At 46.1% G+C, this 26,733-nt stretch overlaps 1 protein-coding gene across 1 annotated transcript; it reads right to left on the bottom strand.

Moving 5' to 3' along the window:
- Positions 1-237: 237 nt before the first annotated feature.
- On the bottom strand, positions 238-8,223 carry LOC138671325 (P2Y purinoceptor 2-like). The gene is made up of 3 exons (XM_069759417.1): positions 7,937-8,223; positions 3,145-3,236; positions 238-1,245 (listed from the first exon to the last, which is right to left on the bottom strand). The coding sequence occupies exon 3, from the start codon at positions 1,227-1,229 to the stop codon at positions 309-311; it is 921 nt and encodes a 306-aa protein (XP_069615518.1). The 5' UTR covers positions 1,230-1,245; positions 3,145-3,236; positions 7,937-8,223; the 3' UTR covers positions 238-308.
- Between the last annotated feature and the right edge of the window lie 18,510 nt (positions 8,224-26,733).

Below are 26,733 nucleotides of genomic sequence, written 5' to 3'. Positions count from 1 at the left end.
ACTTGCCAAGTTTTACCCATGGCTGGTGCTCAAAGCCCCGTCTTTGGACTATTGGTAGATAGGCATTGGAGGATATCAAAAAGATTATTATCAAAAATATACGTGCCCAGATTAGTTCCGTTAACTACTGCTACACTGTCAGTGCCCTGTCACGTCCAGTGATCTGTGTTGTCTACAGTTCCTCACTTTGATCATCTCACGTATATTCGGTTATAAAGAAAGTTACTGTACACATAGTAAAAGCATAAAAAAGTTTATTATAATAAAAACTTATATATAGCAATTTAATATCAGTTTATAGATGACTCCTACCCATTTTGAGACCTTAACCTGAACCTCCAAACCAGAAAGTACAATATTGGATCTAGGCAACTGTTGACACTGGCCAACGGTCTCGTAGACTTGTAGGCTGCATTAACCACGTTTAGAGTAGAACATGGGGCCAGGTCTACTTTACGATAGTAGTAATACAAAGTCCTGGTGACGTGAAATGGCAAAAAACTTATGATGAAGACCAACATTACTGTGATGATCATCTTGATGGACTTCTTCTTGGACTCGGCAGTCTGAGTCGAGCTCTCCATTGGCTGGATGAGCACGTAGATCATATAGCAATAGCTAATAATGAGGATGGTGAAGGGGACACAGAAGAGTATGGACAAGTTGACGGTGCTGTAAATGACAAACTGGTCAAAAAGTTCAATTTTAGAGGTGTCGTGGCACACGGTGCTATTATCACTCATACTGGTGGAGACAAAATAAAACATAGGGGATTGCATCGCAATTACGACAACCCAAATAGACACGGAGGCTATCCTTGCATAACGGATTTTCCCCCATTGAAGAAACCGCAAGGGGTAACATACAGCCAGAAATCTGTAAATGCTGATACACAGTAAAAAGAGGATGCTGCAGTACAGGCTGGTGTAGAACAGGAAACGAACAATCTTACAGAAGGCTTCACTGAAAGGCCAGTCATTCGCTTTGGAGTAGTAATATGCCAAGAAAGGCAAAGACAAGACATACAACAAGTCTGAGAGCGCCAGGTTAAACATAAAAATGTTGACCACTTTCCACGGTCGGATCCGAAATATGAAAATGTAGAGGGCGAGAACGTTGAGTATGAAACCAAATGCAAATACAATTCCGTAAGAGACGGGGAGAAGGATGTACTTGAAGTCTTCATCGAATATACATCTGTAGGTCAAGTTTTCTTGTGCGTCATCCATGGATAAAGAAAAGACACTGTAAGAGTTAATGATGAGAAAGAATATTATCAAAAATGTACATGTCAACTGGTTTTACAAGTTCTAGAAGGCTCTTCATACGGGAAGGTCAATACTTGGGTCATAAAACTCAACCTCCCCCAACCAAACTAAGATGATGATTAGGAGAGAAAAAAAAACATGTCTATATAGTGTGTCCTTCCCGATTTAAAAGTAATAAATAGAGTAGTAAAAAGAAGGGTAGACATGACTTCTGTATTCCTTGCATTTCCCTCTTCACATGTCAATGATCCCCAGAAATCAGCTTTAAATAACTTACCCCCAACCTGCTTATTCTTTCCAATAAAAATCAATTTATTATTATTGCACTAAACGAGGAAGCAAGATATTAAGATGTCTTGTACGATAAATATGGAAATCTCCCAAAAAAATAAGCACAGACTTTATAAATATGTGACAAAAAATAGCCTAAGGTCACTAGATGCATTTGTCAGAGTATAAAGCACCATTACACTTGGTTACTGGTCTAGGGGTGTGTTTGGACCCCATTACAGCACCCCAGATTTTGAAAAAAAAAAAAAAACTTGCTGCACAGCTATAAACAAAGTAGCCCATGTGTTCCTGTTTCCATAATTGTTCTCTTGTGTCTACAAGACTGGGGAGTTCCACCACTCCTCTTGGGCTATCTGCACAAAAGCTGTTCTACCCTGTATGCACACATGGATTTTTCCTCTCTGAACCCTGTTCACACAGGTTATATACAGATGATCAGGTTTTTAAATACATCAGATAGGGATTGCATACATTAGTTAGGACTGCTCTGATAAGGGTATACCGTGAAGATTGGTAGAGCAGCTTAGTATACATTTTTTGCAAAAAACGTATCAACCAAATACCCTGTTTTTTACATCTTTTACTAGCACTTGCGGATTACTGCAACATTTTTTCAAACTGAGTGTTTTTGGTTTTACTATTCTCTTTTGTGTCTTCAGGTTTCTTGGTGGTGTGTGAACATGATCATACAGACTTGTTCACTGTGCAAGTAGCCCATGTGTTCCTGTTTCCATAATTGTTCTCTTGTGTCTACAAGACTGGGGAGTTCCACCACTCCTCTTGGGCTATCTGCACAAAAGCTGTTCTACCCTGTATGCACACATGGATTTTTCCTCTCTGAACCCTGTTCACACAGGTTATATACAGATGATCAGGTTTTTAAATACATCAGATAGGGATTGCATACATTAGTTAGGACTGCTCTGATAAGGGTATACCGTGAAGATTGGTAGAGCAGCTTAGTATACATTTTTTGCAAAAAACGTATCAACCAAATACCCTGTTTTTTACATCTTTTACTAGCACTTGCGGATTACTGCAACATTTTTTCAAACTGAGTGTTTTTGGTTTTACTATTCTCTTTTGTGTCTTCAGGTTTCTTGGTGGTGTGTGAACATGATCATACAGACTTGTTCACTGTGCAAGTAGCCCATGTGTTCCTGTTTCCATAATTGTTCTCTTGTGTCTACAAGACTGGGGAGTTCCACCACTCCTCTTGGGCTATCTGCACAAAAGCTGTTCTACCCTGTATGCACACATGGATTTTTCCTCTCTGAACCCTGTTCACACAGGTTATATACAGATGATCAGGTTTTTAAATACATCAGATAGGGATTGCATACATTAGTTAGGACTGCTCTGATAAGGGTATACCGTGAAGATTGGTAGAGCAGCTTAGTATACATTTTTTGCAAAAAACGTATCAACCAAATACCCTGTTTTTTACATCTTTTACTAGCACTTGCGGATTACTGCAACATTTTTTCAAACTGAGTGTTTTTGGTTTTACTATTCTCTTTTGTGTCTACAGCTATAAACAAAACAGGCTTTAAGTATGGTGAACAATAAACCCCCAGACACTCACCTTTAAATCATTTAATATTAAGTGGCAGGATCAGAGAGCACCAGTTTTGTTGCTTTCATCTTTTTCTACTTGTCTCCAATGCGAGTACATTTCTGATCAGACAGCAATAGAGAGACACAAAGCAAGGTGTTAAATAATATTACTCTATTAACGGAAATGTAGTTGTTAGTGGCTGCTTTCTTCCAGAAACAGTGCCACATTTAATAACAGGATGTGTCTGGTATTGAAACCCATTCAGTTCAATCATGTTTAGCTGCATTAAAAGACAATGTAAAGATACAGCCATGGGAGAAAACAGCCATGTTTTCTAATTCTAGCCAATCCAGTTAGCCCTATTCTTGGGTTACATGGCTTTGAAAGCTATGCAGGTATTTAGCATAAAGTAGCTGAAGACCATTGAAAAAAGGCTGAAGGAGAACATCAAACAAGCCGGGTCAGACCCACAGAGTCAGTGACAAGGAGAAACACCTATCTATTATCATAATCAAGTGAAGCCAGGTCAGAACAAGAGAGTCAAGGACAGAATCTGACCCATGTAATCAAATAAAGCAGAGTCAGAATGCAAGTGTTAGGCATAAGAAATGGACAGAGAGTGGTCAGGCATACCTAGATCACACCCGAAAAGGCCTACAGGGGTTAATCTGGAGAATTATCAGATAGTAACATAGTAACATAGTTAGTAAGGCCGAAAAAAGACATTTGTCCATCCAGTTCAGCCTATATTCCATCATAATAAATCCCCAGATCTACGTCCTTCTACAGAACCTAATTGTATGATACAATATTGTTCTGCTCCAGGAAGACATCCAGGCCTCTCTTGAACCCCTCGACTGAGTTCGCCATCACCACCTCCTCAGGCAAGCAATTCCAGATTCTCACCGCCCGAACAGTAAAGAATCCTCTTCTATGTTGGTGGAAAAACCTTCTCTCCTCCAGACGCAAAGAATGCCCCCTTGTGCCCGGTCAGGACAGAGAATAGCCATCCAGAAGTGAACAATGTAGTATCCAAACGTATACAATAGGAAATTTAGCTAATCGCTTCGGGAACACTAATTGGCCATCAAACCTGTCCATTCATTGGTCCTTTGATCAATCAGACAGACCACCTAATTGGAGCAATCAATAATAATCCAGTCTGGGGTTTTTTTTTTCCAGAAAGAGTGCCACACATATCCTGAGGTTGGGTTTGGTATTACAGCTCAGCTCTGTGAAAATTGTTGAGCTGTAAAACCACTCACAACCTGGGTCTATGCAGGGGATGACAAATAATGGTTGTCACGTTAATTTCACTTCCACTTTTCGATTAGTTTGAAAACTTAAATTCACACAAAACATTATGCAATTTTGCCACTTCTCCACTTTCCGTGTTTGATCTTAAATTACATCATGTCTCACAGTCTAAAGACGAGCAAAGTTGGATAAATAATAATAATAATAATAATTCACAACAGTTGACTACAGCCTAAAACTAGTAAAGGACTGTGGGAAAATCTCAGGTGCTGAGCCTGGGAGCTAACTGGAAAGCAGCAGGGTTGGGAACATGTGTCCAATCTGCCATTCTTCTGTGGTGCTGCTGATATATTTAATATTCATTTATCTCAAAAGTTTCCATAAATGAAATCCACCCTGGAATTTCACCAGCCGTCTGATCCATGTGCGGCCGTATCTATCCGGTCCTCCCCGCTCAGTATCATTCCACACCGGCAGCGGGTTTCCACTTACTATTTATATGTCACTGGTTATTATGTTGCATTGTATCTGATTATTTATAAACATTGGATGAAACTCCTCCACCTACTAATCTGCTGATAGCACGGAGATCGAGCGCGGGCAGACAGAGGCGCAGCGGCCCGACGCCGACACCGCACCGCGACATCACACAAGGTAAGACGGGGTCCGAGATTATTACTGTGGGGTCCGGCATCATCTTAGGCCTTCAAGGAGAGTGGAAGGTTTTATTGTATTATATCACTTGGAATAAAGTTTATATGAGTCACCCCACATGTATACATCAGGGAATTAGACAACCGGCAATTCCAGAAATACATCTCAGCAGACCGTATCACATAACATAGGATTAGATACACGGCTCAGCAGTCAGTATCACACAGGAGAGGATTAGATACACGGCTCAGCAGAGAGTATCAAACAGGATAGGATTAGATACACGGCTCAGCAGTCAGTATCACACAGGATAGGATTAGATACACGGCTCAGCAGACAGTATCACACAGGAGAGGATTAGATACACGGCTCAGCAGACAGTATCACACAGGAGAGGATTAGATACACGGCTCAGCAGTCAGTATCACACAGGATAGGATTAGATACACGGCTCAGCAGTCAGTATCACACAGGAGAGGATTAGATACACGGCTCAGCAGAGAGTATCACACAGGATAGGATTAGATACACGGCTCAGCAGTCAGTATCACACAGGATAGGATTAGATACACGGCTCAGCAGACAGTATCACACAGGAGAGGATTAGATACACGGCTCAGCAGACAGTATCACACAGGAGAGGATTAGATACACGGCTCAGCAGTCAGTATCACACAGGATAGGATTAGATACATGGCTCAGCAGTCAGTATCACACAGGAGAGGATTAGATACACGGCTCAGCAGAGAGTATCACAAAGGATAGGATTAGATACACGGCTCAGCAGTCAGTATCACACAGGATAGGATTAGATACACAGCTCAGCAGACAGTATCACACAGGATAGGATTAGATACACAGCTCAGCAGACAGTATCACACAGGAGAGGATTAGATACATGGCTCAGCAGACAGTATCACACAGGATAGGATTAGATACACGGCTCAGCAGTCAGTATCACACAGGATAGGATTTGATACACAGCTCAGCAGACAGTATCACACAGGAGAGGATTAGATACATGGCTCAGCAGTCAGTATCACACAGGATAGGATTAGATACACGGCTCAGCAGACAATATCACACAGGATGGGATTAGATACACGGCTCAGCAGTCAGTATCACAGGATAGGATTAGATACACGGCTCACCAGTCAGGATCACACAGGATGGGATTAGATACAAAGCTCAGCAGACAGTATCACACAGGATAGGATTAGATACAGAGCTCAGCAGACAGTATCACACAGGAGAGGATTAGATACACGGCTCAGCAGTCAGTATCACACAGGATAGGATTAGATACACGGCTCACCAGTCAGTATCACACAGGATAGGATTAGATACAGAGCTCAGCAGACAGTATCACACAGGAGAGGATTAGATACACGGCTCAGCAGTCAGTATCACAGGATAGGATTAGATACACGGCTCACCAGTCAGGATCACACAGGATGGGATTAGATACACAGCTCAGCAGACAGTATCACATAGGATTAGATACACAGCTCATTAGTCTGTAAGACACTGGAGAGGATTAGATGCACAGCTCAGCAGTCAGTAACACACATGATAGGCTTAGATACAGTGGCTCAGGATCTGTACATCAGGTTTCGAAACCTTTGTAATATAATAAGCCGCTTCCTCCATTTGCACAACCTGTAGAGTAAGAGACATCTGCAGAGTGATACATCCCCCAGTATTTCCTGATAGGAGCCGAATTTGTCATTGCAAAGAGTTAATTTGTGAAATGTAGTTATTTTACTCACAGGTGAGCTGAGTTTGCCAGGTGTCGCAGTGCTTTGTTTGCCGGGTGTCGCAGTGCTTTGTTTGCCGGGTGTCGCAGAGCTTTGTTTGCCAGGTGTCGCAGCGCTTTGTTTGCCAGGTGTCGCAGCGCTTTGTTTGCCGGGTGTCGCAGCGCTTTGTTTGCCGGGTGTCGCAGAGCTTTGTTTGCCGGGTGTCGCAGCGCTTTGTTTGCCGGGTGTCGCAGCGCTTTGTTTGCCGGGTGTCGCAGCGCTTTGTTTGCCGGGTGTCGCAGCGCTTTGTTTGCCGGGTGTCGCAGCGCTTTGTTTGCCGGGTGTCGCAGCGCTTTGTTTGCCGGGTGTCGCAGCGCTTTGTTTGCCGGGTGTCGCAGCGCTTTGTTTGCCGGGTGTCGCAGCGCTTTGTCAGAACTCCAGTATTCCAATGTAGTAAATTCTGTAGTAAAGTCTGTAGAAGGACGTAGATCTGGGTATTTATTATGATGGAATATAGGCTGAACTGGATGGACAAATGTCTTTTTTCGGCCTTACTAACTATGTTACTATGTTACTATGTAAATCTCCATGGTTGTTTGTGAAATCAGATGAAGCAGAGCTGTGTTTGTCAAATGCAGCAAATAATTAGGTCTGTCATCAGAAATAAGTATGGATGAATCCGTCAAATCTTACAGAATTCAGTCGGTAGATCCGGCAGAGTTATGTTTGTCAGACGCAGCCAAGACAAACGTATCAAATTAAGCAGAGGTTAATGTTTAAAATGCAGCAGAGCTGGTTTTGTTAGATGTAGTAAAGCTGAGCTTGTTGGGACTTGATCTCCCACATCTGATCCTCCATCTGCTGAGTGATTTGTCCACCTCCATGGATGTAAATACACCCGGTGTGGAACTGCTGATTTCACATGTAGCAGAGCTGAATTTGCCCTTCGGTTTAGTCCATGTAGAATCCTTGTGGTGTACGGATACATTGTAACCTTACGGAATGTTCGGATCACTCTGCACAGTCACACTCTGCGGATTCAAAGACTTAAATGACAAACTCAGCTCTGCTACATCTGTACAGCACACGTAAAAAAAGCTCGGACTGTGCTACGCTAACGTGTAAAGTGGAGCCACGGTGCGAGATCAGCGGCGCCCACTAATTGTACTCACCGTTCATCCCGCCGCTGAAGGATTAATGAACTTTCACAAAGTTGTGCAGCTCAGAACAAACAAAGAAGTTGATCATTCACCGCTCATTAAGTTGAATCACAAGTTCATGTCTCCACCTTCTATGTGAGGATGTGATGCCGCAATATATAATGAATACATCACAGTCCTGTGTGTGCGGCCTAAAGTGGCGGGTGGAACACAGCCTAAAAACACATCATAGCATGGAGCCCAGAGAAGGAGAAGCCAGCAACAATGTATCACTGAGAAGGAGAAGCCGGCCACAATGTATCACTGAGAAGGAGAAGCCAGCCACAATGTATCACTGAGAAGGAGAAGCCAGCCACAATGTATCACTCTCAGTGACAACAAGGGAACAACACAACATCCCCAGGGGAAATAAGACAACAATGTGCCATAAATAAGCAATCTAGGCAGAATAGGGAGTGCAGCTCTGGAGTATAATACAGGATGTAACTCAGGATCAGTAATGTAATGTAAGTACACAGTGACTGCACCAGCAGAATAGTGAGTGCAGCTCTGGGGTATAATACAGGAGGTAACTCAGGATCAGTAATGTAATGTATGTACATAGTGACTGCACCAGCAGAATAGTGAGTGCAGCTCTGGGGTATAATACAGGAGGTAACTCAGGATCAGTAATGTAATGTATGTACACAGTGACTGCACCAGCAGAATAGTGAGTGCAGCTCTGGAGTATAATACAGGATGTAACTCAGGATCAGTAAAGTAATGTATGTACACAGTGACTGCACCAGCAGAATAGTGAGTGCAGCTCTGGAGTATAATACAGGATGTAACTCAGGATCAGTAATGTAATGTATGTACACAGTGACTGCACCAGCAGAATAGTGAGTGCAGCTCTGGGGTATAATACAGGATGTAACTCAGGATCAGTAATGTATGTACACAGTGACTGCACCAGCAGAATAGTGAGTGCAGCTCTGGGGTATAATACAGGATGTAACTCAGGATCAGTAATGTAATGTATGTACACTGCGACTGCACCAGCAGAATAGTGAGTGCAGCTCTGGGGTATAATACAGGATGTAACTCAGGATCAGTAATGTAATGTATGTACACTGCGACTGCACCAGCAGAATAGTGAGTGCAGCTCTGGGGTATAATACAGGGTGTAACTCCGGATCAGTGATGTAATGTATGTACACAGTGACTGCACCAGCAGAATAGTGAGTGCAGCTCTGGGGTATAATACAGGATGTAACTCAGGATCAGTAATGTAATGTGTGTACACAGTGACTGCACCAGCAGAATAGTGAGTGCAGCTCTGAAGTATAATACAGGATGTAACTCAGGATCAGTAATGTAATGTGTGTACACAGTGACTGCACCAGCAGAATAGTGAGTGCAGCTCTGAAGTATAATACAGGATGTAACTCAGGATCAGTAATGTAATGTATGTACACAGTGACTGCACCAGCAGAATAGTGAGTGCAGCTCTGGGGTATAATACAGGATGTAACTCAGGATCAGTAATGTAATGTATGTACACAGTGACTGCACCAGCAGAATAGTGAGTGCAGCTCTGGAGTACAATACAGGATGTAACTCAGGGACAATGCAGGATTAGTGAGGTAAGCATTGTGCAGCCTCAGTATTATTATTATTATTATTTATTATTATAGCGCCATTTATTCCATGGCGCTTTACATGTGAGGAGGGGTATACATAGTAAAACGAGTACAATAATCTTTAACAATACAAGTCACAACTGGTACAGGAGGAGAGAGGACCCTGCCCGCGAGGGCTCACAATCTACAAGGGATGGGTGAGGATACAGTAGGTGAGGGTAGAGCTGGCCGTGCAGCGGTTTGGTCAATCGGTGGTTACTGCAGGTTGTAGGCTTGTCGGAAGAGGTGGGTCTTCAGGTTCTTTTTGAAGGTTTCGATGGTAGGCGAGAGTCTGATATGTTGTGGTAGAGCATTCCAAAGTAGGGGGGATGCACGAGAGAAATCTTGTATGCGATTGTGGGAAGAGGAGATAATAGGGGAGTAGAGAAGGAGATCTTGTGAGGATCGGAGGTTGCGTGCAGGAGAGTACCGGGAGACAAGGTCGCAGATGTATGGAGGAGACAGGTTGTGGATGGCTTTGTATGTCATGGTTAGGTTTTTGTACTGGAGTCTCTGGGTGATGGGGAGCCAGTGCAGGGATTGACAGAGGGGAGAGGCCGGGGAATAGCGGGGGGACAGGTGGATTAGTCGGGCAGCAGAGTTTAGAATAGATTGGAGGGGTGCAAGAGTGTTAGATGGGAGGCCACAGAGCAGGAGGTTACAGTAGTCAAGGCGGGAGATGATGAGGGCATGGACTAGGGTCTTTGCAGATTTTTGGTTTAGGAATGTGCGGATCCGTGAAATATTTTTGAGTTGGAGGCGGCAGGAAGTGGAAAGGGTTTGGATATGTGGTTTAAAGGAGAGATCAGTGTCAAGGATTACCCCAAGACAGCGGGCTTGTGGGACTGGGGAGAGTGGGCAGCCGTTTACTGTAATGGATAGGTTCGTTGGGGAGGTCGCGTGAGATGGGGGAAAGATGATGAATTCTGTTTTGTCCGTGTTAAGTTTTAGAAATCTAGTGGAGAAGAAGGATGAAATAGCAGACAGACATTGAGGGATTCTGGTTAGTAGGGAGGTGATATCTGGTCCAGAGATGTAGATCTGTGTGTCATCAGCATAGAGGTGATACTGAAAGCCGTGAGATTCTATGAGCTGTCCCAGGCCAAAGGTGTAGATGGAGAAGAGCAGGGGTCCTAGAACTGAACCTTGCGGGACTCCGACAGATAGGGGGCGAGGTGAGGAGGTGGTGTGTGAGTGGGAGACGCTGAATGTACGGTCAGTTAGGTATGATGAGATCCAGGATAGGGCCAATTCTGTGATTCCAAGGGATGAGAGGGTCTGCAGCAGCAGGGAATGGTCCACTGTGTCAAAGGCAGAGGACAGAGTCGAGGATCGGGTGGATTTTACACGTGAGCTGTGCTCTTGTAAATATATATATAAGCCTTTATTATTAACGGTTTTCAGATAATGTTTGACAATCAGGCCAAGAGGAAAGAGGAGACTGGCAAACAAATCTCCTCCTCTGTATTTAACGCTCTTGTTAAGATCTCACTTTGTACAAAGCCAAGGAAATATTCCAGGAGGAGAAATAGCCGGTGTTGTGGCTTCTGGCAATGACTATGGGAACGTGGGATTCAGCGATTCTGACGTATTCAGGTGTAATGAAGCGAAGTGATCATAATGCTGCTGTTATGTAACTGTGAAAACAGAGGAATAAAATAAGACGTTCGATCTTAATAATAAGTCAAACCAGGGCTGGCAGATCCCTCTAGGAGCCTCCTGGTTTATTTCTCACTGTCACAGAGAAGAACCTATATAATGATCACTGTGGACCAGAAAAAATCTGAACGGGAATTTCCATTCCAATCGTAACTCAGGTTGAGCAATCGTAATAAGTCTGTGACGTCCGAAGAGGAAGCGACGAGGCTCGTAAATCCTCAGGATCAGCCGCAGGTACTTCTCTGTCACACAGATGAAACGGAGGTCAGCGAGGTAGTGGTGGCTAACAGTGGCTGCTCTATTGCACCCTGGCCCGCCATCACAGAAGCATGCGCGGTCGAAAATGGAGGACGCGTCGCACAAAAAAACGTTACATTGATTTTTTTTTTGTGCCGACGGTCCGCCAAAACACGACAGATATGTCGTACGACGGATGCGACGTGTGGCAATCCGTCGCGATCCGTCTCTAATACAAGTCTATGGGAAAAAACGCATTTGCAGGATCCGTTTTTTTCCCAAAATGACGGATTGCGACGGAATCGGAAGAGACGGAAGTGTGAAAGAGGCCTAACTCCAGGAAGCTCCCCAACTACTCCCAGTTGGCCCCTCCTAACTCACTAAATCCTATTGGCCTAACCTGCTCCTATCTTAGGGGCTAAATCTAAATCCTACACTTTCCTCATGTCTGTTTAATGCAAGAATATATATTTATACAATACATGACATAACATGATTATGGATCGCCCCCACGTAAGGGCAGTGGGGTACCCGGTTCCTTCAGCGAGGATGTCACGGTGGCCCGACCCGGACCGTGGCCCTATGAGGGGCGCCCAATTAAAGGTGATGTAAGTTTGTCAAGTGTTTGTGACGCCACCTGTGGTGTTCGGTCAGGGTGACTGACGCTGCTTAGGGGTCCACTGGGGTGATGTTATGTCAGCTAGATGGAATACCTTCCCACAGGTGAAGTGTTTCCCCAGGGCTTCCCAGTAGTGTAGATGTTGATGGTGGGTGATGCGAGACACGGTGAATAACGAGGACACAATGGTTGCAGTCTCTTTACCTTTACTGAAGGCTTCAGCATCCACAGTCCGGAGTACCAGGTTACACGGTCGTCCAGAGTCCCCTGATCTAGGTGGAAATCGGTAGCCTTCCCTTTGCGCACAGTAACGTAGTAGGTCCCTACTTGCACTAGCTCCTAATAGAGTCCTCACTCTTGTTACTCTTCTCCTGTCCCCCAGATGGATAGGACAAAACCCGTATGACGGTGATGGCCTGAGGCTATTTTATAGGGACCCTAGTGTCACCCCTCCTCCGCGTTGCCACCGTGTCTGCTTAGGCTCTTAGGTCGGACAGCCAGCTTCAAACTGACTGCCCTGCTGGTCTCTGAAGTAAAGCATAGAGTCTATTACTCCCTCGGTGTTCCGGCCACCGGATCTGCGCTTCAGGGGGAGGCAGCCTGCTTCTAGCTGGTCTCCCACTGATTTGTTACTCCTGTTGCTACAACTTCGTTTCTCACTCACTACGACACGTTTCCATTCTTGTTCTTTCCTAGGAGGCTGCCGCAATCAGGTGCAGGCGCAGCTCCTTGTGCCTTCTGTACTCCTCCTCAGACCGTAGTCTGGATCTGACTGGGCCTTGCTCCAGCCAGCTCGGCCTGGAGACCTTTCTCGCTAGTCTCCAGCCAGGAACTCCTCTCTCCTCGTTCTGCCTCACTTTCTGACCAACCCACCAGTTTTACCCTAATGTGAGGAGTGGCCTAGTAGATAGAACCCTTAGCTCCCCCCGGTGGACTGGAGTGTGAAATGTGTGTGTGGCTGTGATACCTGGCAGGGTTTAACTCCTTTGGTGCCATCAGACGTAACATCACTCTCCCTGGTGGGAGAGCAACATCACTGCCAAGGCAAACAGGATCATGGGGTGCATTAAAAGAGGTCTGGATACACATGATGAGAGCATTATACTGCCTCTGTACAAATCCCTAGTTAGACCGCACATGGAGTACTGTGTCCAGTTTTGGGCACCGGTGCTCAGGAAGGATATAATGGAACTAGAGAGAGTACAAAGGAGGGCAACAAAATTAATAAAGGGGATGGGAGAACTACAATACCCAGATAGATTAGCGAAATTAGGATTATTTAGTCTAGAAAAAAGACGACTGAGGGGTGATCTAATAACCATGTATAAGTATATAAGGGGACAATACAAATATCTCGCTGAGGATCTGTTTATACCAAGGAAGGTGACGGGCACAAGGGGGCATTCTTTGCGTCTGGAGGAGAGAAGGTTTTTCCACCAACATAGAAGAGGATTCTTTACTGTTAGGGCAGTGAGAATCTGGAATTGCTTGCCTGAGGAGGTGGTGATGGCGAACTCAGTCGAGGGGTTCAAGAGAGGCCTGGATGTCTTCCTGGAGCAGAACAATATTGTATCATACAATTAGGTTCTGTAGAAGGACGTAGATCTGGGGATTTATTATGATGGAATATAGGCTGAACTGGATGGACAAATGTCTTTTTTTCGGCCTTACTAACTATGTTACTATGTTACTGCAACGACCAGGACTCTGGGGTGCTGCAATTATATTATAAGACATATAAAATATACCATCTTCTCAGGGACATAATCAAGGAGTGTGAGGCATGAACTAGCCTAACTCTGAATGTTCGGTCTGTTAGATATGACGAGAACCAGGATAGGGTCAAGTCTGTGATGCCAAGAAATGAGAGAATCTGTAGCAGGATGGAGTGGTCCACTGTGTCAAAGGCAGAAGACAGGTCCAGGAGAAGGAGGACAGAGTAGTGTCGGCTTGGCGGTTTGTAATTGAGAGGTTGAAGAGGTGTGTTACGGGTGGGATGAAGACTGTGGCGAGGTTAGGGATTAGGTGGGACGGGAGTGGGAAAAGTGTGCAAGTGGTGAGATGTGATCTTGACAGGAGGGTGGAGAGCTGATCTTCGGTCATGGTGGAGAAGCTGGTTTTGGAGGAGCAGGGCTGAGCAGCTAAGAGGGGCATTGGGGGCTGTCGGCCAAAGCTTTCCCTGATTGTATCAATCATCTGCTTAAAGTAAGAGGCAAAGTCTTTAGCAGAAATTAGAGGAGAAGGGGGTAGGTGCTGGGGACGGAATAGAGAATTGAAAGTGTTAAAGGGCTGTTTAGTGTTGTGAGACAGGGAGGATATGAAAGATTAGAAGTAAGTTTGTTTTTCGGCAGTGAGTTTGGACTTGAAGCTGGCAAGAGACTGCTTGTATGCGATGAAGTGCTCGGCAGCACGAGATCTCTTCCATCTCCGCTCAGCGACCCTGGAAGCCCATCTCAGTTCTTTGGTCAGGCTGGTCAGCCAGGGCTGCCTGTTGATTGTATGAGTTTTGCTATGCATGAGGGGGCAGCCGAATTGCGTGTAGCTGTTATTGTGGTGTTATAAAAAAAAGTGGCAGCAGCATCTGTGTCATGAAGGGAAGCTATGTCTGTAAGAGGGAGAAGGGACTCAGAGTGATTGTAAATTGAGGTGTTTGAGATTTCTGAGAGTGTGAGTGAATTTGTGGAGTGGACAGGGGGAGGGGTGAGTTAGTGAGATTAGTAAGGGAACAGATAAGGTCTAGTGTTTGAACATCTTTGTGAGTGGCCCCAGAAGATCATTGAGTGAGGCCGAAAGAGGCAGTAAGCGATAAAAAGTTTAGAGGCAGCTGAGGTGGAAGTGTCAATGGGGATGTTGAAGTCACCCATGATGATAGTGGGGATGTCAGCAGAGAGGAAGTGAAGTGGCCAGGTGGTGAAGTGGTCAAGAAAGGTGGAGATGGCTAGTTCTGGGGGGCGGTAGATGACAGCCAGCTGGAGGTTGGAGGGGGAATAGATGCGGACAGAGTGCACCTCAAACGAGGGAAGAGTAGCGGAGGGTGGTAGTGGAATTGGGGTAAAGAAGCAGGTGTCGGACAGGGAGCAAGCCAACTCCTCCACCACGTTTGGTGCCTGCGCGAGGGGTGTGAGAGAGGTGGAATCCGCCATAGGAAAGTGCAGCTGGAGAGGCTGAGTCAGAGGGGGTGAGCCAGGTTTCAGTGATGCCAAGGAAGGAGAGTTTGTTGGTGATGAAGAGGTCATGGATATACAACAGTTTGTTGCAGACGGAGCGTGCGTTCCATAGTGCTCCAGGTAAGGGGGCCGGGGGAGTGGGGGCTGGGTGAATGGGTATAAGGTTATCATGGTTGGGAAAACGTGTAGAGGATCGTGGCAGGGGGTTAGAAATGAGAGTGGGGATGTGTTGAGGGGGGCCGGGATTTGGGGATATGTCGCCAGCAATGAGGAGTAGTAGACAGAGCGTTAGAAGGTGGGAGCAGGAGAGGACATGATGTGGCCGTGTGTGACTGTCTGGAGAAAAAGGATTGTCTGTGGAGGAACAGCTGTGAGGAGGAGGTGAGATGGCTGGGGAGAATGGAGTTTGAACTGGATTCGTTGGGGAATTGGGAGCCAGTGGAGGGATTAGCAGAGGGGAGAAGCAGGGGTGTAGCGAGGAGAGAGATGAATTAGCCGGGCAGCAGAGTTGAGGACAGACTGGAGTGGTGCAAGGCAGTTAGCAGGGAGGCCACAGAGGAGGGTGTTGCAATAAAGCCCGTAAAAGAATTACCGGCTCTTCTGCTATCTAGCGCTGTAATATATATATATATATATATATATATATATATATATATATATATATATATATATATACACACACACAGTACAGACCAAAAGTTTGGACACACCTTCTCATTTAAAGATTTTTCTGTATTTTCATGACTATGAAAATTGTACATTCACACTGAAAGCATCAAAACTATGAATTAACACATGTGGAATTATATACTTAACAAAAAAGTGTGAAACAACTGAAATTATGTTTTATATTCTAGGTACTTCAAAGTAGCCACCTTTTGCTTTGATGACTGCTTTGCACACTCTTGGCATTCTCTTGATGAGCTTCAAGAGGTAGTCACCGGGAATGGTTTTCACTTCACAGGTGTGCCCTGTCAGGTTTAATAAGTGGGATTTCTTGCCTTATAAATTGGGTTGGGACCATCAGTTGTGTTGAGCAGAAGTCTGGTGGATACACAGCTGATAGTCCTACTGAATAGACTGTTAGAATTTTTATTATGGCAAGAAAAAAGCAGCTAAGTAAAGAAAAACGAGTGGCCATCATTACTTTAAGAAATGAAGGTCAGTCAGTCCGAAAAATTGGGAAAACTTTGAAAGTGTCCCCAAGTGCAGTTGCAAAAACCATCAAGCGCTACAAAGAAACTGTCTCACATGAGGACCGCACCAGGAAAGGAAGACCAAGAGTCACCTCTGCTTCTGAGGATAAGTTTATCCGAGTCACCAGCCTCAGAAATCGCAGGTTAACAGCAACTCAGATTAGAGACCAGGTCAATGCCACACAGAGTTCTAGCAGCAGACACATCTCTACAACAACTGTTAAGAGGAGACTTTGTGCAGCAGGCCTTCATGGTAAAATGGCTGCTAGGAAACCACTGCTAAGGACAGGCAACAAGCAGAAGAGACTTGTTTGGGCTAAAGAACACAAGGAGTGGACATTAGACCAGTGGAAATCTGTGCTTTCGTCTGATGAGTCCAAATCTGAGATCTTTGGTTCCAACCACCGTGTCTTTGTGCGACGCAGAAAAGGTGAACGGATGGACTCTCCATGCCTGGTTCCCACCGTGAAGCATGGAGGAGGTGTGGTGGTGTGGGGGGGCTTTGCTGGTGACACTGTTGGGGATTTATTCAAAATTGAAGGCATATTGAACCAGCATGGCTACCACAGCATCTTGCAGCGGCATGCTATTCCATCCGGTTTGCGTTTAGTTGGACCATCATTTATTTTTCAACAGGACAATGACCCCAAACACACCTCCAGGCTGTGTAAGGGCTATTTGACCAAGAAGGAGAGTGATGGGGGCTACGCCAGATGACCTGGCCTCCAGTCACCAGACCTGAACCCAATCGAGATGGTTTGGGGTGAGCTGGACCGCAGAGTGAAGGCAAAAAGGGCCAACAAGTGCTAAGCATCTCTGGGAACTCCTTCAAGATTGTTGGAAGACCATTCCCGGTGACTACCTCTTGAAGCTCATCAAGAGAATGCCAAGAGTGTGCAAAGCAGTCATCAAGGCAAAAGGTGGCTACTTTGGAGAACCTAGAATATAAGACATATTTTCAGTTTCACACTTTTTGTTAAGTATATAATTCCACATGTGTTAATTCATAGTTTTGATGCCTTCAGTGTGAATGTACAATTATCATAGTCATGAAAATACAGAAAAATCTTTAAATGAGAAGGTGTGTCCAAACTTTTGCTCTGTACTGTGTGTATATATATACCTATACTATGTGTAGACATTAATTTTATCTGTTCTACTCTAACCTGTCAGTGTGATTTTACTGTACACCGCACTGAATTATCGGCTTTTCTCTAGAACAGCGCTGCGTATTTCTCGCAAGTCACACTGCTGGTCCGTGTCTAATCCGTATTTTTCTCGCCCCCATAGACTTTCATTGGCGATTCTCAGCCGAGATACACTGACAATCGCAGCATGCTGCGATTTCACTCGGATCCTGAATACGACCGAGAAAACAACGGATAAGGAGCTGCCCCATAGATTAACATTGGGCCGAGTGCTATGCGATTTTTTTTTTATCGCATTGCACTCATCCGTATTACGGTCTAGTGTGACTCCGGCCTATGTCAAAGGAAAGTCTGCACATAACCTTCAAAAGTTAATATCTCTGCAATGCCATATAGAAAAAGATGGTTTTTCTCTCTGCGCCTTTTTACCAATATATCAAGTTCAAATCAAAAAATATTGTGAGTGATCCTCTTTAATTCTGAGTCTTAAGAATACAGGATGTAACTCAGGAACAGTAAAGTAATGTATGTACACAGTGACTGCACCAGCAGAATAGTGAGTGCAGCTCTGGAGTATAATACAGGATGTAACTCAGGATCAATAATGTAATGTATATACACAGTGACTGCACCAGCAGAATAGTGAGTGCAGCTCTGGGGTATAATACAGGATGTAACTCAGGATCAGTAATGTAATGTATGTACACAGTGACTGCACCAGCAGAATAGTGAGTGCAGCTCTGGGGTATAATACAGGATGTAACTCAGGATCAGTAATGTAATGTATGTACACAGTGACTGCACCAGCAGAATAGTGAGTGCAGCTCTGGGGTATAATACAGGATGTAACTCAGGATCAGTAATGTATGTATGTACACAGTGACTGCACCAGCAGAATAGTGAGTGCAGCTCTGGAGTATAATACAGGATGTAACTCAGGATCAGTAATGTAATGTATGTACACAGTGACTGCACCAGCAGAATAGTGAGTGCAGCTCTGGAGTATAATACAGGATGTAACTCAGGATCAGTAATGTAATGTATGTACACAGTGACTGCACCAGCAGAATAGTGAGTGCAGCTCTGGAGTATAATACAGGATGTAACTCAGGATCAGTAATGTAATGTATGTACACAGTGACTGCACCAGCAGAATAGTGAGTGCAGCTCTGGAGCATAATACAGGATGTAACTCAGGATCAGTAATGTAATGTATGTACACAGTGACTGCACCAGCAGAATAGTGAGTGCAGCTCTGGAGCATAATACAGGATGTAACTCAGGAACAGTAATGTAATGTATGTACACAGTGACTGCACCAGCAGAATAGTGAGTGCAGCTCTGGAGTATAATACAGGATGTAACTCAGGATCAGTAATGTAATGTATGTACACAGTGACTGCACCAGCAGAATAGTGAGTGCAGCTCTGGAGTATAATACAGGATATAACTCAGGATCAGTAATGTAATGTATGTACACAGTGACTGCACCAGCAGAAGAGTGAGTGCAGCTCTGGAGTATAATACAGGATGTAACTCAGGATCAGTAACGTATGTACACAGTGACTGCACCAGCAGAATAGTGAGTGCAGCTCTGGAGTATAATACAGGATATAACTCAGGATCAGTAATGTAATGTATGTACACAGTGACTGCACCAGCAGAATAGTGAGTGCAGCTCTGGAGCATAATACAGGATGTAACTCAGGAACAGTAATGTAATGTATGTACACAGTGACTGCACCAGCAGAATAGTGAGTGCAGCTCTGGAGTATAATACAGGATGTAACTCAGGATCAGTAATGTAATGTATGTACACAGTGACTGCACCAGCAGAATAGTGAGTGCAGCTCTGGAGTATAATACAGGATATAACTCAGGATCAGTAATGTAATGTATGTACACAGTGACTGCACCAGCAGAAGAGTGAGTGCAGCTCTGGAGTATAATACAGGATGTAACTCAGGATCAGTAACGTATGTACACAGTGACTGCACCAGCAGAATAGTGAGTGCAGCTCTGGAGTATAATACAGGATATAACTCAGGATCAGTAATGTAATGTATGTACACAGTGACTGCACCAGCAGAATAGTGAGTGCAGCTCTGGGGTATAATACAGGATGTAACTCAGGATCAGTAATGTAATGTATGTACACAGTGACTGCACCAGCAGAATAGTGAGTGCAGCTCTGGGGTATAATACAGGATGTAACTCAGGATCAGTAATGTATGTATGTACACAGTGACTGCACCAGCAGAATAGTGAGTGCAGCTCTGGAGTATAATACAGGATGTAACTCAGGATCAGTAATGTAATGTATGTACACAGTGACTGCACCAGCAGAATAGTGAGTGCAGCTCTGGAGTATAATACAGGATGTAACTCAGGATCAGTAATGTAATGTATGTACACAGTGACTGCACCAGCAGAATAGTGAGTGCAGCTCTGGAGTATAATACAGGATGTAACTCAGGATCAGTAATGTAATGTATGTACACAGTGACTGCACCAGCAGAATAGTGAGTGCAGCTCTGGAGCATAATACAGGATGTAACTCAGGATCAGTAATGTAATGTATGTACACAGTGACTGCACCAGCAGAATAGTGAGTGCAGCTCTGGAGCATAATACAGGATGTAACTCAGGAACAGTAATGTAATGTATGTACACAGTGACTGCACCAGCAGAATAGTGAGTGCAGCTCTGGAGTATAATACAGGATGTAACTCAGGATCAGTAATGTAATGTATGTACACAGTGACTGCACCAGCAGAATAGTGAGTGCAGCTCTGGAGTATAATACAGGATATAACTCAGGATCAGTAATGTAATGTATGTACACAGTGACTGCACCAGCAGAAGAGTGAGTGCAGCTCTGGAGTATAATACAGGATGTAACTCAGGATCAGTAACGTATGTACACAGTGACTGCACCAGCAGAATAGTGAGTGCAGCTCTGGAGTATAATACAGGATATAACTCAGGATCAGTAATGTAATGTATGTACACAGTGACTGCACCAGCAGAATAGTGAGTGCAGCTCTGGGGTATAATACAGGATGTAACTCAGGATCAGTAATGTAATGTATGTACACAGTGACTGCACCAGCAGAATAGTGAGTGCAGCTCTGGGGTATAATACAGGATGTAACTCAGGATCAGTAATGTAATGTATGTACACAGTGACTGCACCAGCAGAATAGTGAGTGCAGCTCTGGAGTATAATACAGGATGTAACTCAGGATCAGTAATGTAATGTATGAACACAGTGACTGCACCAGCAGAATAGTGAGTGCAGCTCTGGGGTATAATACAGGATGTAACTCAGGATCAGTAATGTAATGTATGTACACAGTGACTGCACCAGCAGAATAGTGAGTGCAGCTCTGGGGTATAATACAGGATGTAACTCAGGATCAGTAATGTAATGTATGTACACAGTGACTGCACCAGCAGAATAGTGAGTGCAGCTCTGGGGTATAATACAGGATGTAACTCAGGATCAGTAATGTAATGTATGTACACTGACTGCACCAGCAGAATAGTGAGTGCAGCCCTGGGGTATAATAAAGGATGTAACTCAGGATCAGTATTGTAATGTATGTTGTTATGATACGGTGGTCTAGGAGCAACATGGAACGAGCTCTGAAGGAAGTGGTAACTGTACTGACCGCAGTCCCTAAGCTCAACACAACACTAGAAGTAGCCGTGGAATGCTCCTAACTCTCCCTAGGCATCTCGTCACAGCCTAAGAGCTAACTACCCCTAAAGAAAGAAGCAGGAAAACTATCTTGCCTCAGAGAAAATCCCCAAAGGATAGATTAGCCCCCCACAAATAATGACTGTGAGTGGAGAGGAAAAAGACATACACAGAATGAAACCAGGATGAGCACAGGAGGCCAGTCTAGCTAAATAGATAGGACAGGATGGACTACTGTGCGGTCAGTATAAAACACTACAAAAATCCACGCAGAGTTTACAAAAAATCTCCACACCTGACTAAAGGTGTGGAGGGCAAATCTGCCTCCCAGAGCTTCCAGCAAGACAGAATTAATTCACACTGATAAGCTGGACAAACATAGAAAGCACAGAATGGATAAGTCCACAATCTATGGACAGAAAAGAGCAAGCAAAAACTTAGCTTAGCTGAACTGGTCAGGATAACAGGGAACACCAAAGAGATGTGAATCCAACCAGGAACCATTTACAAGTGGCACAAGCTGAAGGAAAGAGGCAGACCTAAATAGCCGAGCAGAAGAGATGATAAGTGGAGGCAGCTGATGACAGCTAACTCCAAGGAGCAGCCATACCACTAGAAACCACAAGAGGGAGCCCAAGAGCAGAACTCACAAAAGTGCCACTTACAACCACCGGAGGGAGCCCAAGAGCGGAATTCACAACAGTATGTACACAGTGACTGCACCAGCAGAATAGGGAGCGCAGCTCTGTAGTATAATACAGGATGTACTTTAACTCAGGATCAGTAATGTAATGTATGTACACAGTGACACCACCAGCAGAATAGTGAGCGCAGCTCTGGGGTATAATACAGGATGTAACTCTGGATCAGTAATGTAATGTATGTACACAGTGACTGCACCAGCAGAATAGTGAGTGCAGCTCTGGAGTATAATACAGGATGTAACTCAGGATCAGTAATGTAATGTATGTACACAGTGACTGCACCAGCAGAATAGTGAGTGCAGCTCTGGGGTATAATACAGGATGTAACTCAGGATCAGTTATGTATGTACACAGTGACTGCACCAGCAGAATAGTGAGTCCAGCTCTGGGGTATAATACTGGATGTAACTCAGGATCAGTAATGTAATGTATGTACACAGTGACTGCCCCAGCAGAATAGTGAGTGCAGCTCTGGAGTATAATACAGGATGTAACTCAGGATCAGTAATGTATGTACACAGTGACTGCACCAGCAGAATAGTGAGTGCAGCTCTGGAGTATAATACAGGATGTAACTCAGGATCAGTAATGTAATGTATGTACACAGTGACTGCACCAGCAGAATAGTGAGTGCAGCTCTGGAGTATAATACAGGATGTTACTCAGGATCAGTAATGTATGTACACAGTGACTGCACCAGCAGAATAGTGAGTGCAGCTCTGGAGTATAATACAGGATGTTACTCAGGATCAGTAATGTAATGCATGTACACAGTGACTGTACCAGCAGAATAGTGAGTGCAGCTCTGGGGTATAATACAGGATGTTACTCAGGATCAGTAATGTATGTATGTACACAGTGACTGCACCAGCAGAATAGTGAGTGCAGCTCTGGAGTATAATACAGGATGTTACTCAGGATCAGTAATGTATGTATGTACACAGTGACTGCACCAGCAGAATAGTGAGTGCAGCTCTGGAGTATAATACAGGATGTTACTCAGGATCAGTAATGTATGTATGTACACAGTGACAGCACCAGCAGAATAGTGAGTGCAGCTCTGGAGTATAATACAGGATGTAACTCAGGATCAGTACAGGATCAGTAATGGAGGATGGAGCATTCGCACAGTTTGTTCAGGACTGCAGTGGCTTTGAAGATTATATATTCTATTAATATTACAGATTATAGCACAGCAGCGTCTTATTAGTGATGAAGGCTGATTACAGCTGGGAAGGAGATCTCGCTGCACTGCTGTTATTAATGGGAGAATGCAGCAGAACAGGTTTAATTATAAGAAGTATTTATAGTAATTAAGGCGAATTGATCTGCAATCGGCCTGGAGGACGTTCTGTGCCAGTGGTGCTGCGTCTCATGTGAACAGAGCCCAGGCTGAGCTGCCAAACCTGCAGAGCCCTGTGCCGCCTCCTGTGGTTTTCCATCAATCTAATATAACCCCTAAAATCCTTTTTAACCTCTTCACTGCTCTAAACCACCAGATAGTTATCAATGTTCCTTTTCATTCTCCAGATCAGGGTAATTTACAACTGATAACCAGTTGACGGTTAGAAATTCCAATAAAGTGAAAAATTACTGCATTTGTTCAGCAAGGGTGAATGTTTTTTTTTTGTTTTTTTTTTTGAGGGGGGGGGGGGGTGGGGGGTAGGGTGGGAGCAATTCAGTGATAGTCCGACCCCTGGATCCACCGCCAATCAGCTAAATGAAGGGTCGCGGTGAGCGCTCCACAGCGCCACACGTTTGGTAGTGGCTGATTTTGGTATTGCACCCCAACTGAACTGTAATAAGCTGTTAATACCAGGTACAACCACTATCAGATATATGGCGCTGTGCATGTAAACCCTGAGCAGGACCCCAGTGCCCCAGACCACCAGGGATGTAAACATTAGCTGCCTGTACGACTACATAGATAAGTTGCACAGATAAAACCATGGCTTTTTCCCCAATGTGTACATATCTATATCCCGACCAGCTCCCACCTTCACTCCACACATTACCTCGGCTATTCCTGATGTCGTGACCCCAGAAATGTGCCCCAGTGATATCCGGCATTCTCGCCAGTCCCCGTAGGTGGGGGGACAGTGGACCCTTTACTGTCCCTTCTGACATGGAAAATAGAAAAAAAATAAACCAAATGTTCCATTTCAGATCCTAGGACACATTGGCCTCCAGAACGTACGACGGATCAGAGCCCAGGACCAGGAGCGCCTGGGAATCACAGGACCCCCCAGCAAGAATCCCACCTGCCCCGTGCACAGCTCCCAACCCTTAAACACGGGGAGACGGACGTGTTGTGTCACACCCCCTCGGTGTCGCCCACAAATCACAATCCCCCGATCATGGCCATTATAGAGTATGATGCTCCCCAAAACGGCAACACACACAGAGTACGATATCCCCACCCCAGCCCCCCACTCAGCGTGATGCCCCCACAGCCCCCCACTCAGCATCATGTCCCCACAGCCCCCCACTCAGCGTGATGTCCCCACAGCCCCCCACTCAGCGTGATGCCCCCACAGCCCCCCACTCAGCATCATGTCCCCACAGCCCCCCACTCAGCGTGATGCCCCCACAGCCCCCCACTCAGCGTGATGCCCCCACAGCCCCCCACTCAGCGTGATGTCCCCACAGCCCCCCACTCAGCGTGATGCCCCCACGGCCCCCCACTCAGCGTGATGCCCCCACAGCTCCCCACTCAGTGTGATGTCCCCACAGCCCCCCACTCAGCGTGATTTCCCCACAGCCCCCCACTCAGCGTGATGCCCCCACAGCCCCCCACTCAGCGTGATGCCCCCACAGCCCCCCACTCAGCGTGATGCCCCCACAGCCCCCCACTCAGCGTGATGTCCCCACGGCCCCCCACTCAGCGTGATGCCCCCACGGCCCCCCACTCAGCGTGATGCCCCCACGGCCCCCCACTCAGCGTGATGCCCCCACAGCCTCCCACTCAGCGTGATGCCCCCACAGCTCCCCACTCAGTGTGATGTCCCCACAGCCCCCCACTCAGCGTGATTTCCCCACAGCCCCCCACTCAGCGTGATGCCCCCACAGCCCCCCCACTCAGCGTGATGTCCCCACAGCGCCCCACTCAGCGTGATGTCCCCACAGCCCCCCACTCAGCGTGATGTCCCCACAGCCCCCCACTCAGCGTGATGCCCCCACAGCCCCCCACCCAGCATGATGCCCCCACAGCCCCCCACTCAGCATGATGCCCTCACAGCCCCCCACTCAGCGTGATGCCCCTACAGCCCCCCACCCAGCGTGATGCCCCCACAGCCCCCCACTCAGCGCGATGTCCTCACAGCCCTCCACTCAGCGTGATGTTCCCACAGCCCCCCACTCAGCGTGATGCCCCCCACTCAGCTTGATGCCCCCCACTCAGCGTGATGCCCCCCACTCAGCGTGATGCCCCCACTCAGCGTGATGCCCCCACAGCCACTCAGTATGATCGGTTGTCTCACAGCCACTCACTTAGTATAATGGGCACCAGAGCCTCTAACTTAGTGTTATGTCCCCACAGCCCCCCACACAGCAGGATGGCCCCAGCCCTCACTCAGTATAATGGCCCCCACAGTCTGTGATATAGTATGATGTCTCCACAGCCCCCCACTCATTATAATGGCCCCCATAGCCCCTTGTTCAGTATGATGCCCCCCCAGTATTATGCCCCCCAGTATGATGCCCCCCCAGTATGATGCCCCCCCCCCCCCAGTATGATGCCCCCACTCAGTATGATGCCCCAAAAGCCACCCATTGAGTATAATGGCCCCCAAAACCCCTCACTCAGTATGCTGCTCCTCACAACTGCTGATTTTTAAGAAAATAAAGAAGCCCTTCTCCCTTGGCCACGTTCCCTCAGCACACTTGTTGGATCTGTGCAGAGACCAGGCAGAGACTGGGCAGAGAGGCAGAGACTGGGCAGAGACCTGGCAGAGAGGCAGAGACCGGGCAGAAAGGCAGAGACCAGGCAGAGAGGCAGAGACTGGGCAGAGAGGCAGAGACTGGGCAGAGACCTGGCAGAGAGGCAGAGACCGGGCAGAGAGGCAGAGACTGGGCAGAGAGGCAGAGACTGGGCAGAGACCTGGCAGAGAGGCAAAGACCGGGCAGAGACCAGGCAGAGACTGGGCAGAGAGGCAGAGACTGGGCAGAGACTGGGCAGAGACCTGGCAGAGAGGCAAAGACCGGGCAGAGACCAGGCAGAGACTGGGCAGAGAGGCAGACACCAGGCAAAGAGGTAGAGACTGGGCAGAGACCGGGCAGAGAGGCAGAGACCAGGCAGAGACAGGACAGAGAGGTAGAGACCAGCAGAGATCGGGCAGAATCCAGGCAGAGACCGGGTAGAGACCGGGCAGCTTTTATTAGCAGCTTGGCCCTGACTCCTGCCCAAGTGACACCTTCCCTACACGGTGAGGTGTCAGCCATTCTATATTTCCCGGTTTTATACGGTGCAGTCATCTGACTGTAATAAGTCTTTATAAATGTAATATCGTTTCTTATCTCGTCCTGACCTTGAGTTATATTCTGATACGGCTCCAGCACCGTAGCACAGATACAATAATGCTCTGGATTTTAGGGGAGAGGGTATTTATCTGACTTCTGAGACCCGTCACAAAGCAAAGATGTAACCAGCAGGGGGCAGCAGCGAGGCTTCAGACTGTGAAAGTTCTAAGGGTATGTTTCCACGTTCAGTATTTGCT

Source organism: Ranitomeya imitator, chromosome 3 (assembly GCF_032444005.1).
Source record: "Ranitomeya imitator isolate aRanImi1 chromosome 3, aRanImi1.pri, whole genome shotgun sequence".
NCBI classification, from domain to species: Eukaryota; Metazoa; Chordata; class Amphibia; order Anura; family Dendrobatidae; genus Ranitomeya; species Ranitomeya imitator.
This window is presented reverse-complemented; position numbering and strand designations above follow the sequence as displayed.

What these genes read in the sequence shown, in the direction of transcription:
- LOC138671325 (XM_069759417.1), bottom strand. Translation starts at nt 1,229, where the DNA reads ATGGATGACGCACAAGAAAACTTGACCTACAGATGTATATTCGATGAA.